General features: G+C 41.4%; 1 protein-coding gene across 4 annotated transcripts in view; it reads right to left on the reverse strand.

Annotated features, from left to right (window-relative positions):
- PAIP1 (poly(A) binding protein interacting protein 1) overlaps positions 1–18,782 on the reverse strand; it is a 32,476-nt gene that overhangs the window by 2,012 nt on the left and 11,682 nt on the right. For all 4 annotated transcript variants that reach the window (XM_058719158.1, XM_058719151.1, XM_058719135.1 and 1 more), the window contains exons 4-10: positions 16,171–16,283; positions 12,854–12,965; positions 10,790–10,915; positions 9,628–9,734; positions 9,046–9,163; positions 8,222–8,276; positions 1,389–1,482 (exon numbers count right to left, since the gene is read on the reverse strand). In XM_058719158.1, coding sequence (XP_058575141.1) covers positions 1,389–1,482; positions 8,222–8,276; positions 9,046–9,163; positions 9,628–9,734; positions 10,790–10,915; positions 12,854–12,965; positions 16,171–16,283 — 725 coding nt within the window. The remainder of the gene's footprint in view (positions 1–1,388; positions 1,483–8,221; positions 8,277–9,045; positions 9,164–9,627; positions 9,735–10,789; positions 10,916–12,853; positions 12,966–16,170; positions 16,284–18,782) is intronic.

Here is an 18,782-nt window from a genome sequence, read left to right on the forward strand (position 1 = left end):
ATATTTCTCATCTCCATTTTTTTTTTTTTTTTTTAAAGTAATCTCTATGCTCAATGTGGGGCTTGAACTCACAACCTCGAGATCAAGAGTCACATGCTCTATGGACTCAGCAGCCAGGCACCCTTACCATCTCCATTTTAGAGATAAAAGAAAAAAAGACTTTGGGAGGTTAAGTAAATACTGTAAGATTTGGGTAAGTGTGTGGCACAGCCAGAAATCTTTTCCCTTTTCTATACTTTTCCTCTACAACAACATGCTATCTATGTGTCTCCCCACCTCGCAAAAACCCCTTGTACTACATGTGTGACGAAACTATCTTGCCAGTTCTATCAACTTTTTCATTTTGTTCCTCCATTTCCAGTACAAGGCCATGTGCTGAAATGGCCACCAGTGTATTAGTGTCAGAGCATGTAATACTGACCAAGCAAAACTTCACAGGACAACCTGAAATTCAAGGCCAAGAACAATTTGAACTTACAGTGGTATACCCAGCAGGGGTGAACCTTCTTAACGGTTTTGGAGTCCTTACATCCCTGTTATTGTTATTATTTTTTTAATGAACTAGTATGTAAAAGTATGGTAATATTAGAAGATCTCAAATGGACTTAAGATTTCACTAGATAGCAGAGAAAATAAAGGTGGTTCACTTTAAAACCTACAGCACACATGAGAGAGGAGATAAGAAAAATTAAGTCAGATTTAGTTCATTCATTCCTCCACTTAGGAAGAGAACCTGAGTAACTTGTCCAAATTCATATAAACTATTAAGAGCTAGAACTAAACCTCTCAAGTTCTTGGTTCTTCTGTAACCAAACACAATGCAATCTGATGGTAAGGGTGTGACAAAAGTTTCTTTTATTACAAATAATAGCAGGGAGAGAGATGGAGATATGGGAATATCTCACACCTTCCCTTTAGTCCAAACACTATTATGTCATTATCGGTGTTCTCCTTAATCTTAATTTATCCTTTAACAGCTGAGATCTGAGCTTTTTACTGTGTGCCAGGAGGTGGTTCTAGGTTTCTCGCTTAGTCCTCAAAACTCAAAGAGGGGTCTGCTATCCCTACTTTACAGATGAAGAAACAGGCATAGAACCTGCCCAAGATCTTACAGTATTCGAGCTGAACTAAATCTCCTTTATAAAACTACGCTTGAGTATAGTACTATTTTAAGTTTTTCCCCTTCAGATATATATAAAGTTTCAGAATTGTAGTTTATGTGTTCTAATAGGATTTCTTGAAAGTTTTGGTAGACAAGTAGAATATACAGATCACTGTGACACCGTCAAATCACAACGTGCATTCTTCATCTACCTTCTTCTAACCTAAACATCTACAAACTGTAGCCATAGAAACATCACAAAGAAAGCAGAAAAAAGAGAACTTACGGATCACCAGCCCCTGATAAATCTGTCCCATTTTCTTCATAATCTGGAAAAAAATCTTCTCTTTCAAGTAACTCTTGATATTTCTCTTGGTAATCTGTAAAAAGAGTTTTTTTTAGTTAAATGCTGACAAAAGTCAAAAAAAGGCCAGTTTTCCTTAAAAACTGTTTTTAATATTAGGAGTTTTAAGTAGATCCAAGGCTTAAACAGGAGTGAGCTACCAATCACATTTTATTAGCTTTTTACAAAATTTACATTCTAATCGGCTTGCTTTTGCTACCTGCATGCCCATAGATCTTAGTTATAATATTCGTCTAACTACGTGTTGCAAATCAAAGTCACCGTGAATATACCAGAGTACAGGTCACAGCCAAGGTGTATGCTGCTTATATTCTCTGCTGCTTCATTCCAGAAGACAAAATACCAGCTACGTAACTTGTTGGGAAAGCACATGTTCTTCCAAACCTTTCACAAGGAAGGATTTCAATCAAATAGCTTGGCCTCTGGGTCCCCTTACTTTTCCCCAAGAAAGTAAAGTGAGCTAGGTGGCTAGCAGCTAACAGCCACTGGCCCATGTTTCTCAATCAGATTAGCTAACCTAGCAAAGGTTCTGAGCACAGGGGATTTTCTTTTCTTCCCTCTCCTTAGAGACAGCTGGAAGGTAGCTACTTGATAAATGTTTCAACTATACTAACTTTCCCTTGGTTGGGTTCTTCCAAGGCAAATACAGGTAGTATTATAGCTCCCCATAGGCCAATTGTCTTACACAGAGTTACTACGTGTATTTTACGAGTAGCATGTTCCTACAGAGTACCTCTCTGAATGAGAAAAAGATCAGTGTGTATTCAAACTAGTTACCTTAAACAGATACCTCATATTTCAACAGGATAATTACATTAGAACTTATTTTTCCAAGATTGCCAGTCTCTAGAAAACTAATTCCAGCTTAAAGAGTTGGGGATATTTGGACATCCGGTTTTGGCAATTTAGAGACAAATTTAACTATAAAATCTTCCTGCAACAGATCCTTGAGGTAATAGAGAAGACAAACATTCTTTGACATGTACAGAGGGGGTTCATAAAAAAGCAAACCAAGTCACCAAAAAACAAACAAAAAGATACCTGAAAACCATACCTCCCTACTGCAGCCAGGAGGCTGCAGACCACACGCTCTCAGCAACAAAGGGGACTGGACTGAAAAATCCACAGGTCAGAAAGCAAGGTCCTGGGTCCATGTGAAACAGGGACATGGAATTCATGCCCATGCCCACCTCTCCGTGCACAAATCCAGCACCTTCCAAGGGCAGATATCCCAAGCAAAAGGTAGACCAAGAAAAAATAAAATGCGAAACACTCTGGTGGCAAAGACGGATAACAAAGAAACTTGCCGGTCTCTTCTTGGGTTTGGAGTAGGGACAAAAGCACCGTGAAGAAACTGGTCCCTCAGAGAATTTTGAACAATGGGCCTGCACCTCAAATTTCTACTACCCACATGAAAAACCCCTATGACAAGAGGTGTCCCTTGTGCAATTTTTACTTTTGTAATTACACTTTTCCGTAAATTTGAAATCATTTCCAAAAAATGTTTTAAGATCAAATATCAGATTGCAATAAAAAAAGATCAAAATAAAAAAATTTATGTGTGATAAAAAATAACAGGATTAGAATTAAATGACAAAATGTGAAACAAAAATAAGCAGGTTTAGAAGGACAAAAAAACAAAAAAAAAAAGGACTTGAAAATCTAAAGATCAAGAGACTTAAACAAACGAGACAAAGATGAAGAACAAAGAACCAAATGATTCAAGGTAACTTTGAAGAATAAGGGAAGAAAGAAAAATCATCTTACCAGACATGGCAAGATTTACAGTGAAGTAGTAATTACGACTGTGGTATTGGTGTTGAGACAAAAGATCCACATGCATGGACACAGGAATGATACAAGTCTACAGAGGAGGCACACATCAGAGGGACATTGTAACTAGCACAGGATGGAAGACTCAACACCTGTTGCTGAGACAAGATAATATGGAAGAAATATTTAATTTCCACTACATCCATCATATAAAAATTAGCCAGACGGGTGAAAGAAAGACCTAAATATAAAAAAGCAAGAAAGACTTGAAGAAAATGGAATTTGACAGTAATTCGGAAACTTTCTTAGCCACAGGGAACAGGAACAAGACAGGCTACGTTTGCATCAAAACTCAAAGCTTCTATATGACAAGGCAAACATAATGGAAAGACAGCACATACAGGTAGAAGCTAAGAGTCACTTTGTAAGCTATGGAATGAGTTATCAGGTAAGACAGACTGGTGATCCAACAAAACACAAACAGGCAATTCGCAAAAGGAAAAAAAAAATCCATAGAAACATGAAAAGAAACTCATTATCGCTAGTAAGGAAATAAAAGTTCACGATTTTGCACGATCTAACTGACAATAATTAGGTCCGCTGCACATCTCGTTGAGGGAATCCTAAGGGGCACCACACAGGAAAGCAGGTCAGCAACATTCAGTGAAGTTGAAGACGCACAGAACTTACGATGCAGCGACTGTACTTCTTCACCCCAAAGAAACTCCTGCATGTGCACAAGGACTACTTGATAAGGTTTGTAAAGTGTAATCTGTAATAACAAGTAGCCGCCCTGAAGTAGGGACCTAGAACCTGTGGTTTACTCTGCATGCAGAAGTATTTGGCGTTCAAAATGAACTAAAGCTACATATACCTCAACATGGATAAATACTAAAAATACTAATTAAAAAAATAAGTTGCAAGAGATGTACACAATAAGATACCATTTACGTCAATGCTTTGTGCGAAAACACACCGTTTACAGACATACCAAGGAAAAAGACCTCACCATGACCTCCAACTTCAGGATGGTAATTACTTCTGGAGGGAGAAGCAGTGGAAGGACTGGCTTTGGGAGGTAGGGAAGGGGTCACAGAACAAAATGGTTTACTAGTCACTGTAAGGTTTTACTTCTTTAAGAACACCCAAAGTGTATATTAATATGGCAAAATGACATTGGTTTAAACCTGACAGTGAATACATCAGTTTTTTTGTGGTTTTTATGTCTTTTGAATGTTTCATAATTTACATTTTTTTAAATTGCTTATTTTATTTTTGAGAAAGAGAGGCAACACAAGCAGGAGAGGGGCAGAGAGGTGGCGGGGGGGGGGGGGGGGGGGGGGGGGGGGGGGGGGGGAGAGGGGCGCAGAGAGGGGCAGGGGCAGAGGGAGGGGAGGCAGAGCGAGAGAGCGAGAGGGAGGGAGGCAGAGCGAGAGAGCGAGAGGGAGGGAGGCAGAGCGAGAGAGCGAGAGAGGAGGAGGGAGGCAGAGCGAGAGAGCGAGAGGGAGGAGGCAGAGCGATGAGAGCGAGGAGGGAGGGAGGCAGAGCGAAGAGAGCGAGAGGGAGGGAGGCAGAGCGAGAGAGCGAGAGGGAGGAGGCAGAGCGAGAGCGAGAGGAGGGAGGCAGAGCGAGAGCGAGAGGGAGGGAGGCAGAGCGAGAGCGAGAGGGAGGGAGGCAGAGCGAGAGGCGAGAGGGAGGGAGGCAGAGCGAGAGCGAGAGGGAGGGAGGCAGAGCGAGAGCGAGAGGGAGGGAGGCAGAGCGAGAGCGAGAGGAGGGAGGCAGAGCGAGAGCGAGAGGGGAGGGAGGCAGAGCGAGAGCGGGAGACAAAGAGAGCGAGAGAGGGAGGGCAGAGAGGGAGGCAGAGAGGGAGGCAGAGGCAGAGAGGGAGCGAGAGGCAGAGAGGGAGCGAGAGGCAGAGAGGGAGCGAGAGGCAGAGAGGGAGCGAGAGGCAGAGAGGGAGCGAGAGGCAGAGAGGGAGCGAGAGGCAGAGAGGGAGCGAGAGGCAGAGAGGGAGCGAGAGGCAGAGAGGGAGCGAGAGGCAGAGAGGGAGCGAGAGGCAGAGAGGGAGCGAGAGGCAGAGAGGGAGCGAGAGGCAGAGAGGGAGCGAGAGGCAGAGAGGGGAGCGAGAGGCAGAGAGGGAGCGAGAGGCAGAGAGGGAGCGAGAGCAGAGAGGGAGCGAGAGGCAGAGAGGGAGCGAGAGGCAGAGAGGGAGCGAGGAGGCAGAGAGGGAGCGAGAGGCAGAGAGGGAGCGAGAGGCAGAGAGGGAGCGAGAGGCAGAGAGGGAGCGAGAGGCAGAGAGGGGAGCGAGAGGCAGAGAGGGAGCGAGAGGCAGAGAGGGAGCGAGAGGCAGAGAGGGAGCGAGAGGCAGAGAGGGAGCGAGAGGCAGAGAGGGAGCGAGAGGCAGAGAGGGAGCGAGAGGCAGAGAGGGGAGCGAGAGCAGAGAGGGAGCGAGAGGCAGAGAGGGAGCGAGAGGCAGAGGAGGGAGCGAGAGCAGAGAGGGAGCGAGAGGCAGAGAGGGAGCGAGAGGCAGAGAGGGAGCGAGAGGCAGAGAGGGAGCGAGAGGCAGAGAGGGGAGCGAGAGGCAGAGAGGGAGCGAGAGGCAGAGAGGGAGCGAGAGGCAGAGAGGGAGCGAGAGGCAGAGAGGGAGCGAGAGGCAGAGAGGGAGCGAGAGGCAGAGAGGGAGCGAGAGGCAGAGAGGGGAGCGAGAGGCAGAGAGGGAGCGAGAGCAGAGAGGGGAGCGAGAGGCAGAGAGGGAGCGAGAGCAGAGAGGGAGCGAGAGGCAGAGAGGGGAGCGAGAGGCAGAGAGGGGAGCGAGAGGCAGAGAGGGAGCGAGAGGCAGAGAGGGGAGCGAGAGGCAGAGAGGGGAGCGAGAGGCAGAGAGGGAGCGAGAGGCAGAGAGGGAGCGAGAGGCAGAGAGGAGCGAGAGGCAGAGAGGGAGCGAGAGGCAGAGAGGGAGCGAGAGGCAGAGAGGGAGCGAGAGGCAGAGAGGGAGCGAGAGGCAGAGAGGGAGCGAGAGGCAGAGAGGGAGCGAGAGGCAGAGAGGGAGCGAGAGGCAGAGAGGGAGCGAGAGGCAGAGAGGGAGCGAGAGGCAGAGAGGGAGCGAGAGGCAGAGAGGGAGCGAGAGGCAGAGAGGGAGCGAGAGGCAGAGAGGGAGCGAGAGGCAGAGAGGGAGCGAGAGGCAGAGAGGGAGCGAGAGGCAGAGAGGGAGCGAGAGGCAGAGAGGGAGCGAGAGGCAGAGAGGGAGCGAGAGGCAGAGAGGGAGCGAGAGGCAGAGAGGGAGCGAGAGGCAGAGAGGGAGCGAGAGGCAGAGAGAGAGCGAGAGGCAGAGAGGGAGCGAGAGGCAGAGAGAGAGCGAGAGGCAGAGAGAGAGCGAGAGGCAGAGAGAGAGCGAGAGGCAGAGAGAGAGCGAGAGGCAGAGAGAGAGCGAGAGGCAGAGAGAGAGCGAGAGGCAGAGAGAGAGCGAGAGGCAGAGAGAGAGCGAGAGGCAGAGAGAGAGCGAGAGGCAGAGAGAGAGCGAGAGGCAGAGAGAGAGCGAGAGGCAGAGAGAGAGAGGCAGAGAGAGAGAGAGGCAGAGAGAGAGAGAGCGAGAGAGAGAGAGAGGCAGAGAGAGAGAGAGGCAGAGAGAGAGAGAGAGGCAGAGAGAGAGAGAGAGGCAGGAAGAGAGAGAGAGAGCAGAGAGAGAGAGAGGCAGAGAGAGAGAGAGGCAGAGAGAGAGAGGCAGAGAGAGAGAGAGAGGCAGAGAGAGAGAGAGAGAGGCAGAGAGAGAGGAGAGAGGAGGCAGAGAGAGAGAGAGAGGCAGAGAGAGAGAGAGAGGCAGAGAGAGAGAGAGAGAGAGGCAGAGAGAGAGAGAGTGAGAGAGCAGAGAGACGAGAGAGAGAGAGAGAGAGGCAGAGAGAGAGAGAGAGAGAGGCAGAGAGAGGCAGAGAGAGGCAGAGAGAGGCAGAGAGAGGAGGCAGAGAGAGGCAGAGAGAGGCAGAGAGAGAGCAGGAGAGAGAGAGGCAGAGAGAGGCAGAGAGGCAGAGAGAGAGAGAGAGAGAGAGAGGCAGAGAGAGAGAGAGAGAGAGGCAGAGGCAGAGAGAGAGAGAGAGAGAGAGGCAGAGGCAGAGAGAGAGAGAGAGAGAGAGAGAGAGAGAGAGAGAGAGAGAGAGAGAGAGAGAGAGAGAGAGAGGCAGTAGAGAGAATCTGAAGCAGGCACCAGGCTCTGAGCTGTCAGCACACAGCCTGATGTGGGGCTTGAACTCACCAACTGTGAGGTCATGACCTGAGCCAAAGTCAGACACTTAACTGACTGAGCCACCCAGATGTCCCAAATGTTTTCCTAATTTAAAGTTGAAAGTTAAAGCAGTCATTCTTCCCACTTCCTCTGAGGCACAGGATAGTGAGCACCTGCTATCCAGAGGAAACAGATGGGAAAATTCCCAACAAGCTGGTTGTAATTTGTATCAAACGGGAAAAATTTCTCTTCTCATTCTGCAATCCCATTGGTCACAATTAAAGCAATCTTTCTATAAATGTCTCTTTTCCGGAAGGGGAACTGTGCGGAGATTTAGATTTTAATTAACTCTGACCTACTATTAACGAAACCCATGTAACTCTTAGTTTCTGCTAGTAGGAACCCACAGTAACGAACACTGTAGACTATGCAGTGAACTAGAACCATCTTTCCCTTCTATCCTAACCAACTGAAAGCTTACAGTATAAAAATGAAAGGTCAGAGAAGACATAAACATGGTTGCATTTAACTGAAGAATTCTTCCAATCCTTCACTGTCAGGGTGACAAGATTCTATACATGGAATTAGACTTTCCATTTGAAATGGTCAAAGTGGTCACTGTAAAGAATACGCCAAAGGAGATGGACATTCATCGTGTATTTAAGAAAGTGACTGCTTCAAAAAGCTACAACTTTGGGGTGGTAAGGGTAGGATTTCCTGTAGTCTGCTAGCTTACCAAGAAATGGGGGGAAAAGGACTGGAAACATACCTGGATCAGCTGCAGTGAAAGGAACACCATCAGAGGTATAAAACGTTGGTTCATTCTAGGATGAATCAAAGTGATACAAACATGTAATCATTTCCAAATTGATTTTTTAAAGCACATTAATTAATGAAGCATGGCTGATATCACTCATCTGCATCTGATAATGCAAGAACAAGCAAAAACCTAACTTCCTAATAGCCATTTTCATTTCATTGGGAAAGTCCATGGTTTTCAGATTTCTATTCTATTATCTCAAGTTCTTGTGGCTCTAACCCTGCTGTCTATTCTCGGTCACACTTGTGATGAATTGTTTTGTGGTACACTGTGATTAGCATTGTGTCAGCTTATTTTTAGTTGTGGTTCTTCCCTCCCCACCATTTTTAAAAGAATTTCCAAGACTGGGCTTATAGAAGCAGTCCTGCATAGTTGCATTATGCTTGGTTATGTTGGGAGCTTCAGGGCATTACTGGCCTGGTGACCACTTTTATTTTCTTAACTTACTATAACATACAATGTAATATTTTGAGAGGGGGGCCTCTGATTATAAATTCTCTGGAACTGCTTCCCAGAATCCTTATACTCAACCAAGTCCAAGCCTTGTTGATCTCCTTTGCCACTGGATGGATCCTTCTCCAGTTCACCCTTCCCCTAGAGGATTCCACATTTCTACTCCTATTTACCTAGTCTGCTGGCTGCCATGTGACCCGAAGCCAATGAAAAGTTATTAGGCATTAAATTCTGAGACTATCTTTATGTAACTCATCTAGAAATTTCCAAAATTTGAAGCCAGGCAACAAGCAAAACTTAAAATGAAAACATTGGCATACCATAAAATAATTAGGATCATTTTCAGGTGTTGCTTCTCTGTATGTTGAAGTTGCATGGACTCTACCCCAGTTACTTGACCGGAGTTCTACAAGCTTCAAGAGCATCTGTTTCACATCTCTGCAGACAGAAGGTGAAAAGGAGTTAAGTATATCCACCAAAAGTGTTGTCAGACTCCAGAATACCAGAGACTCCTAAAACTTTGTTAACATGTATATCCAAGTGCTTTGATTTTCTAGATGTTTCCTGTACTTTTTTAAGCAGTCTTGATATTTGTTCCATCTGTGACTATACAGTTCTTAAAGGTAGTGGCCATTCCACATTTTTATGCCTCTGGACTTTACTGAATAATTTAAAGTCCGAATCATTTTACTTTTTTATGGACTCCTATCTTACCACAGGAAAATCTTAACTTTTTCCATTTATAAACACAACTGAACAAAAATGGTTAGGTAAGCAGAAGCCGTGCGTAAGATATCTTTAAAGAAAGCCTTTCTCTAGAAGATTTTAATTCTTCTGATGATATATAGCAGATTAAAAACCCCACAGAAAAAGAAATGGAGATCTACTGGCCATCTACCTACCTGCTGCAATTTGCATCTAGGACAACATTTTCAATTCTCTGAATAATTTCCTCCATATCAGTCTTTCCTTTTTCCTTCCAAGCATCTTCCAAAACTGACCCTGTCAACTAAAAAAGCAGGCATCAGTAAGATTTGGAATTCAAGGAAGTACAGAAATCCTAAAGAAGTATCAGCAGCAGTTCAAGCATTCTTTGAACAAAATACATTTGGCAAGTTAAATATTCCCAATTATATTCTACCATCTAACAGGCAGGAAATCTCTATACCCTCTGTTTTTTCTTGATGGAGAGAAACTCAATCATAGGTTTTGTGTGTCCATGACTATATGGTATACTCCCTGTATGAATAAAATAGGCGATAAGATTTTAATCAACATATCACTTATTGAAATATGCAAGTATAGAAACTCTGAATTAACAAAAATACAAACTTCATGAAAAAGTGAGTTAAGGATATACACAGGTAATTCATCGTAACAAAAATGGCTAACAAACATGAAGGAATGGTTAAATTCACCAATGATTAGGAAAATGCAAAATAAAATGAAATTTTTGTTTATACTCATTACCCATGACAAAACAGAAACTAGGACCAGTTGGATCATCACTGATATGAATATGGGGAAAGCGATGTACTCATTCACCATTGGTAGGAATGTACTATGGTTTAGTATTTAGAAGAGAAATTTGACATTCATCAAATTTAAGGATGCAATCAATGCTCACTGGCCCACCCACTCTTTGTGTGGGAACTGAACCTACACAAACAACTGCACATATGGAGATGAAGTGATTCAAGAGGTAAATCTTCTGTGCCAAAGATCTAAGATCTTTGTTAGATCATAAAAAAGCAAGTCAGAAAGAGGAATAAAGATCTTATTTATAAGGGCACACATACAGACATGGGAAAGGAAGGAAAGGAAATTTAGAGATGGGGGTGAAGAACTTCCATTTTTGCTTCTACATTTGGATTATTCCATTAAAAAAAACAGTACATGCTGCTTTTCCAATATTTAAATTCAAGAGTAAACCAAAAGGCCAACATTTTAGAGTAGAAACTTAATTTTGAATTCACACGCATACTATGCATACTTTCCGCCCTCTGAATCATATACAAATGGGGTAGAACAGTGAATTTCAAGAGAAACAGAAGTCAAACCTACCTTCAGTAACTTTACTGCACAAATTAAGTTGTCATCCATAGGATTGGAAAAGAGGGCATTCAGCAACTCCCGCAGACCAACCTGAAGAATATCTGCTCTTGTAACCTGTCCATTTGTTCCCTTGATCTTTTGGGAAAGAAAATGAAAAGCAACCATGCCAAAATATTACAGATTAGTGAATGGTCCGGTATGTTGGCAAAATAAGTGTTTTCAGTTAAACAATATAAAAAAACAGAAATCCTCTGGTATTTTCACAAAATTAGACTTATTTTACATGTATTTAAAACCTCTAATAGGGGTGCCTGGGTGGCTTAGTTAGGTGTCTGACTTTGGCTCCGGTCATGATCTCACAGTTCATGGGTTCGAGCCCGCATCGGGCTCTGTGCTGACAGCTCAGAGCCTGGAGCCTGCTTCCGATTCTGTGTCTCCCTCTCTCTATGCCCCTCCCCTGCTTTCACTCTCTCAAAAATAAACAGAAAAGAAAATAAAAACCAAAAACTTCTAATAAAACCAGTAAACTACAGGGATGCCTGGGTGACTCAGTTGGTGAAGCGTCCAATGCTTATTTCAGCTCAGGTCATGATCTCACATTTTGTTCCAGCCCTGCAAAGAGCCTGCTTGGCATTCTCTCTTCCTCTCTCTGCCCCTCCCCCACTCTTGCACACACTCTCTCAAAAAGGAAAAAAAAAAAAAAAAAACTAGGTAAACCGAAAACTACAGGTAAAAATTTTCATTTATCATACATATGATCAGGATAATCTAAGTCTCCTATATAAATTATTGTTTCATAAAACATTCTCTGTTCTATTAAGATACCACCTTTTTTGGAACATGCAGCATTTAACTCTGCTTTTCAGACTATTTAAAAATACTGTTTGGCATCAGAATGGTCTAAGTGTCTTAGCTCTCCAGCCAGAAGAGACTCAGACTCAGGAGTCATACCTCTTCTTTATTTACACTTCTCACAGACATAGCATCATTACTTCCACACGGGTAAAACACTCAACAGCATTCTTAAAATGACTCTTCATTTACAGCACATTTTTTTTCTCTTGAGAGAGAGAATATCCCAAGCAGGTCCCATGCTCAGCACAGAGCCTGAAGAGGGCTCGATCCCACGACCCTGGGATCATGATCCAAGCTAAATTCAAGAGTAGGATGTTTGACTGAGCCACCCAGGTGCCCCTTACAGCACATTTTAGATGAGTGCTCTTATTTTGGCTTATATAAAAATTAAACTGAAAAAGATTAATGCAGGAGATTTTTTTTAAAAGTTATGTCCATCTATGGTAAAAAGGGATAAATTAAGCACTAGATCGGACAGAGACCATTTAGATGCACTAACAGATGCACATTTGATAGCGGATTCATGGGTGTTTTCAGTGGTGTTTATGATTAAGTCTTCAAAGTTAAAGCAGGTATAACCCATATATGGGATTAACTAATCAAAAAAGCAAATCCTTTACAGAGTAATATTCAGCACTTAGTTGCCTAGTACAAGCACGTACTCAAGTATACCACCAATTCACAAACTTGTTTAGTTATACTTCAGATAAATGCATTTTATGTGGAAGATTCATATATAAAATGGGACCAAGAACTGTAATTCTGGGTGAATTTGGGTAGGAAAACCCCCCAGAAATTCTCCTGTCCCTTCTAACTCAAAGCTTTGTGTGATACAGACTGCTTGTGAACCACCATCTAAAGTCCACATACGAAATGCGTGAAGATTCAAGAAAGTATGATTTCAAAAGCTTAAATCTGCATTGAAACCACGGCTTCCCAAAAGTACACAAAGACTAAAATTCCCAGTAACTACTTCCCAACACCCTGCTCACAAACAGGAGAAACAAACATTACAGACGTTCCATTAAGACACACACACCATTGCCTGCAGGTACGGAGTCATTTCTCTCCCCTAGCCCCTCTTCAACTTCATCCTTAATGTCGTAAAGGTGTAACGCAAAAACAAATTCCTTACCAAGGTCAGTTTATGTTCTCAGGTTTTGTCAATACTTAAAAAAAAAAAAAAACAAAAAAAAAACAAACAAACTTTGTCCTCACCTCCAAGTTAAGATAAAGTTCTCCCAGGAAGAGTACAAATGCATGGAATCGTTTTCGAGTCACTTCATCCCCCTTGGCAGCCTGATCTTTAACTTCATATTCAGTCCGACACCTAATGAAGATATACCTTTTATAATCTCACATTGCTTTGTTTTTTGTACAAACAAGACGACCATCTGTTGGTTTCACTGTTCACAAGCAATAAAGAGGTAAGTACAATCCTGATTTTTTAGGATAAGAAGTGTTCCTGTTTATTGGAATTTGCAGTGCTTTTTCATACTAAGGTTCCTAGTTTTAAGAAACTGATGCGTTTATTTTGTCATCTGTTTAGGCAACACAGGTTTCATGAGGTTCATCGTGTATTGGCACCACAAAGAAAAACTGCCTCACCTTTGTCTTCTAGTCTTTTTGTCAAGAAAGCACTGTTTTTACTCAAATTATCTCTGTAAAATGTTCTATTCTGAATATATGAACTTTAAAACACATCTTAAGAAACATGTATAGATGGGTCCCCAACTGAAAATACAATGAATTTTTATTAAGCCCATTATCCTTTTAACTTCCATTACACAAATCAGAGAAATGAAAAGTCTCCAATTGAAATTCACATAGAAACAGAAAGCAATGAATTTGGTCTCAATATCCCAGAGACCAAAAGGAGCCAAATAACTTAGTTTCCCTTGCTTTGTTCCCACCGCCCCCCTCCACTTGGCCCATCTGCCATCCTAGAAGTTATCTAAAACAATCACAATAAACCTGTCATAACCCATGTCAGTGAATTATGGTGTCTGTTGTTACTAAAAGGATTTTTAAAATGTACTTTAAATGTTTACCAATTTGGTGTTAAATATTTTTTCTTATCTCTCTTGAGAAGGTGGTGAAAAATTCTAGGAAAGTCATGTTTTATAAAGCTGATTTTTTGAGAGTTCTTTTAAGGACAGAAGTAGGGGTTTATGGAGACTGAATGGCTTCCATGTATGAGGGACCAGTTTAGCTTGGCTATGTCAAATTAAAAAAAAAAAAAAAAAACAAACTTTTTTTTTTCCTTAAAAAAAAAAAAAAAAAAAAAGTCACTGCTTACCAAGATTTACCTTGGATCAGCCCGTGAATCAACCATAAACCCAGTACAGTTTATCGTGTCTATATGACTTATAGCTTAGAAGCTACATTAAATGAGCAACATTTCGTTTGAGTCAGATATTTGTTACTCTCTAAACATTAATTCCTCATCAGAACAAAAGTTGGGATATCTCTAAATAAAACACCCCGTTTAATAATGGAAAGGATGAGCTAATTAATGCCAGTTATCCAAACACCTTGTGGGCTACTCTCCTTTTATGACCTTGTAGGTAGGAGTTTCGAGGAAATGATCTGTTTTCTAAGTGCAATGACTATTCTATTATACATTAAGATATGTTAATGAATATGCAAAGGTAAATTCGTACCCCTGGGCAGCAATGGTTATCTAGAGGAAAACAACCCACACCTCTAAACTAATCTTTTTAGGCTAAAGACCTAATTAAAGGCAATACATGCTTATTTCAGAAAGGTTAAAAACAGAAAAATATAAAAAATAAAGTCACTACAACCCAGAGATAACGGCCATGAAGGTAACTTTTCTTTTTTCCTAAATATGTATATATTTCTAAGTTAGGTAACAGAATCAAGCCCTGCTTTTCACTTGTTAAAGGATTAGCGCTTACGTTAATATCTCCGACAGTAACACGGTACTACGGAACCTCCAAGCTCGGGTAGAGTCAAGAGAATCAGAAGAGGTTTTCAACCATGGCTACAGACTACAATCATTTGGGGAGCTTTAAAAAACCAAGGCTCCACCTCAGTCCAATTACATCAGAACTTCCAATGAGGACAGGGTCTCAGCCCTATTTTAAATCTCTGGGTAACTTTAACGTACAACCAGGGTGAGCAGTCCACAGGAACAGAAGCCAGCCTTTCTGCCATGCAAGCTCCTAGAAGTGCCCACTTTCATATCTTTCCAGGAGCTATAAATACAGGTTAAGGCTAAATAGGTTTTTAGAATTTTATCATTTATATTTTCCCAAAAATTTTACCTATTCAGAGCCATTTCAAATATTTCTATTAAAATAATGGTTTTTTTCTTACTCATTCCTAAGAGGCCCCTCTTTTCATACCAATGAGTTCACTGCCATGTGTTTTCTTTCCTTCATATAAATTTAGGACCCTTCCTCCCCACCCCATATTATAATTTATATGTAATTAGGTTTAATCTTTTTAGGACTTATGGATAGGTTGGTAAAGCTCTTTTAAGCAAGACCTAAGATTTAATTGTTAGTTTCTTAGTATTTAGTGTTTCACTTTTGAGTCTTTTACAGATTTGAAATATATTTTGGTGTAGACAGGAACCCATCTTTTTTCTACCCCCAATGAATGGCTAGCCAGTTGTCAGCAGCACAATTTACCTTCTACATACATATTTGAAGTAGGACCTTCATGAAAAGCCTTATTTTCAAGAGTCTCTGGAGTCACTTTTGGAATCCTTATTCTGTTCCAGTGCAATTTAACCAAATTATGGAATACACTGCAACCATTAAAAGTATCCTTAAAGAACTAATGGACTAACTGTAATAAACTTGAAGACAACCCTGTTATTGAATAAAACGATTCCAATAAGAAAATGTTTCCTTAGATTAGCTTATGAATTCAAAGTCATGCCAAAAAGATCTAGTAATACCAAAAAGATTTATGTAATTTCACATGTTGATTCTAAGGTTCTTTGGAGAAAAGCAGCATGCAAGAATAGCAAAGGAAACTCTACCCAAAAACTACGGGGAGGAGAGTTTTTTAATACTAGGTATTAAAAAACTAGAGCTTTTCAATAGTATCATAATAAAAATAGAACAAGTAATAAATGGAATATAATGAAACCCAAATATTAGGATGTAGTTTAAGGAAGTTAACAGTTTAAATCAGTAAGGAAATGGATCATTTTAAAAATGGTAGGGATAAAACTCAAACTAGTTCAGCCTGTGGCAATTAGAACCTATTCAAATTGAAAGGACAGAGTACTAAGAAATACATAAGTGATCATATTTAAGATCTTGGAACATGAAGGGCCATCTAAGCACAAAACCAAAAGCAGAGATCATTACAGAAAAAAAGAGACTGATATGTGGGACCATAAATTTTTAACAGTACAAACCATACTATAATACAAATAAGAATGGTCTACCCTAACTTCCCCTGCAACTTTCCATAATACACACAGTCTTTAGAAAAGAATCGTCAAATTCTAGTATGTTTAAAGTTTTCCTTTAACTTCATATGTTCACACTGACCTTTGAAGCAGCAACTGACGAAAGTTGCCACTCTGTGGGCTAATTGTCAGATGATGGGACAGGTAATTACACAGGCGAGCTCCCATGTAAGAGAAATTTGGGATAGATGTGGCCTTTCAAAAAGAAAAAAAGTTTTTTGTAACACAAATACATTGTTATTAATGCAAATACTTAACAGCAACATTCTAAGAAAAGAAAAACATTTCCACCCCTAAAACTGACATTATACAAATGAACAAGTCTTTATTGTTTGGCGTAAAGAAATTAAGTTAACGCTCCCTCCCAACTTCATACCAAGAACAAAGGAAAATGTTTAAGGCAAGTTCTCCCCACAATTTACTTGAGGTTACCAGAAAGCAAATTAAGAAGATCTCTTTATACTAGCCAATTTTTGCATAGGATGTATACATGTTCAGTTGCACAGCGCTAATTATAAGAGTATTTGCCAAACGATTCTTTTTCATGGTGTTTTCCAGGGCAAGGATAGCAGAGACTTTGGCATCTAGCAGTCCAGAACAACATTCCCAGGCCTGCATGGAGACCTTGGACATCAATTACCCTCCATGGGCTTCTGCTTGATTCCTAGGAGAGGTGATAAAATGGTACCTGGTACGAGAGAGTAACACTTAAAGAGTACTCCAAAAACACTTGGGGTAAAGAGGAAATGAGAAGCTCTTCCAAAAACTAAGACAGTGCAAGACACTATGTACCGAAGATAGTACTGCTATGGCTATGTGAAACTAAGTTTTAACTTTAATTACAGCTTTTAAACAGTAGAGACAACATAGCTTACTACCCAATACTAGGTAACACATTAAAAGGCTAAGGGACTCGACCAAGGTTACAAAAGGTAGTAACTAACCAGAGAGTATAGATGTAACGGATGGTCTGATGCCTCTCTGACCCGATACTGAGTCTACTTACGGAGTTGTGGTAAATCTTAGACAAGTCACTTAACTTCTGTTAAGATGTGTATAAGGGAGAAGAGTAATACCTTGCAACCATGGAGGATCAAGTGAGTTAATTCACTACATGTTAAAGGTTTAGCATTGCCTAGCATACAGTAACTATGTTATAATTAGATCTTTTTATTTCTAATTATTTCATTGCTCACAAGGGACCCTTGTTATCACAGCAGACAGACTGGGTTCTCCTGAGATCACGTATGCATATCTGGTACCACAGAAGACTTGAAATTCAAAAATCATACTTTTCCCATTATGGACATTGCCGGTTTTCCTTTAGTTTACTTTTAAAATTATCACATAGAATTTAAAAGGCAAGAAGCTCTACAAGGCTTGTTATTAAATGTCATACTTCCCCACTACACCTCACCTTTACACTCCACAGACAACCACTTTCAATTCTTTCAGCTGAAAAGGTTTCAACCTCTGTATCTCCATGCTCCGGGATTTCGGTTTAGTTATTATTTCTTACGAGTTTCCCACCATGGAAAAGGAATATCCAGTTTTCACTGGATATTCACGTAACACCACTCCATTCTGCTATTTGCCAATCTTTCCACCTACCAATGTCGTTATACCATAATCTGATTGGTTTTGTGTTTCCATTTATGGCTGGACCCCATAACACAGATTTCTCCTTTCCTACACAACTTTGTTTTCCCTGGACTTAATTTTTCTACACTGTTCTTTACTTAAGTCTCATTGATGTTACCCCTAAACTTACAAGTTTTTAAGTTTCTTAACATCTTCAACCACAGCAGCTATGCTCACCTTACCAGGAATCATGCCTGGAGCCTTCTGCCCTACACCAGCAAAGCCTGGCCATCATCTTGGGATCTCCTTCACCACCATCTAGATAATCCACTTAGCCGCTCCTCTAAAATGCAGTTTCCTAGTTTCTACATCTTTGTCCTTGGCTTAATTCTTTTTGGTGGAGTACTTCCCTTCAAGAACTTCTCAAGAAGGGTTACAATAAAACTTCACACTGGCTACTCAGTGCAAAAAGAGGGAGAGGGTCTCTCTTTCTTTTTTAAAGATTTCCAAGCAATCTTTTTAGTCTCATTCCAACCTTGTCCTAGAGCTTTCCAAAGGCTCTACTCAGTAAATCAGGGGGGATTTTCAGTTTTCCCCACTGACTTGGAATTCAACTTTTTTAGATCTGCCAAGTCAGTTACCACTCACCCACCTGCTTTCTAGTCTCCATCTCTTCTCCTCATCTCAGCCCCTACAGGCTTATGGCTTCTTAAAAATCCCGTCATTTTAGCAGTATTAGGGGAGGAATCAAAGTTGAATATGTAGGTTTAATCTGCCATTTTTATAACAGGCCTTCTGTTATTATACATTCCCTCAATGAAATTTAAAAACAAGTACAAACCTGTATCACTGACACAGTATCAAAACTTAAGTAATACATATTCTAAGAACTGGCTTTGAGACAATCACAAAAACTGCAGTTTGTCAGGCTACAATCCTTTTGTCCAGCCCTGAAGAACTAGAACCAGGCAGCCTATGAAGTGCTGAAACTAAAACAGAAGAGAAACCAGAAAAGCAATTTCAAGTATAATTTCTCCATTTTCTTCTCCTATCCTTTGCAACCTACCTAGAGGCCAAAAGTAGGTATGAGGACAAATAGAGCAATTCTATCTT

The sequence above is a fragment of the Neofelis nebulosa genome, chromosome 1 (genome assembly GCF_028018385.1).
Source record: "Neofelis nebulosa isolate mNeoNeb1 chromosome 1, mNeoNeb1.pri, whole genome shotgun sequence".
NCBI classification, from domain to species: domain Eukaryota; kingdom Metazoa; phylum Chordata; class Mammalia; order Carnivora; family Felidae; genus Neofelis; species Neofelis nebulosa.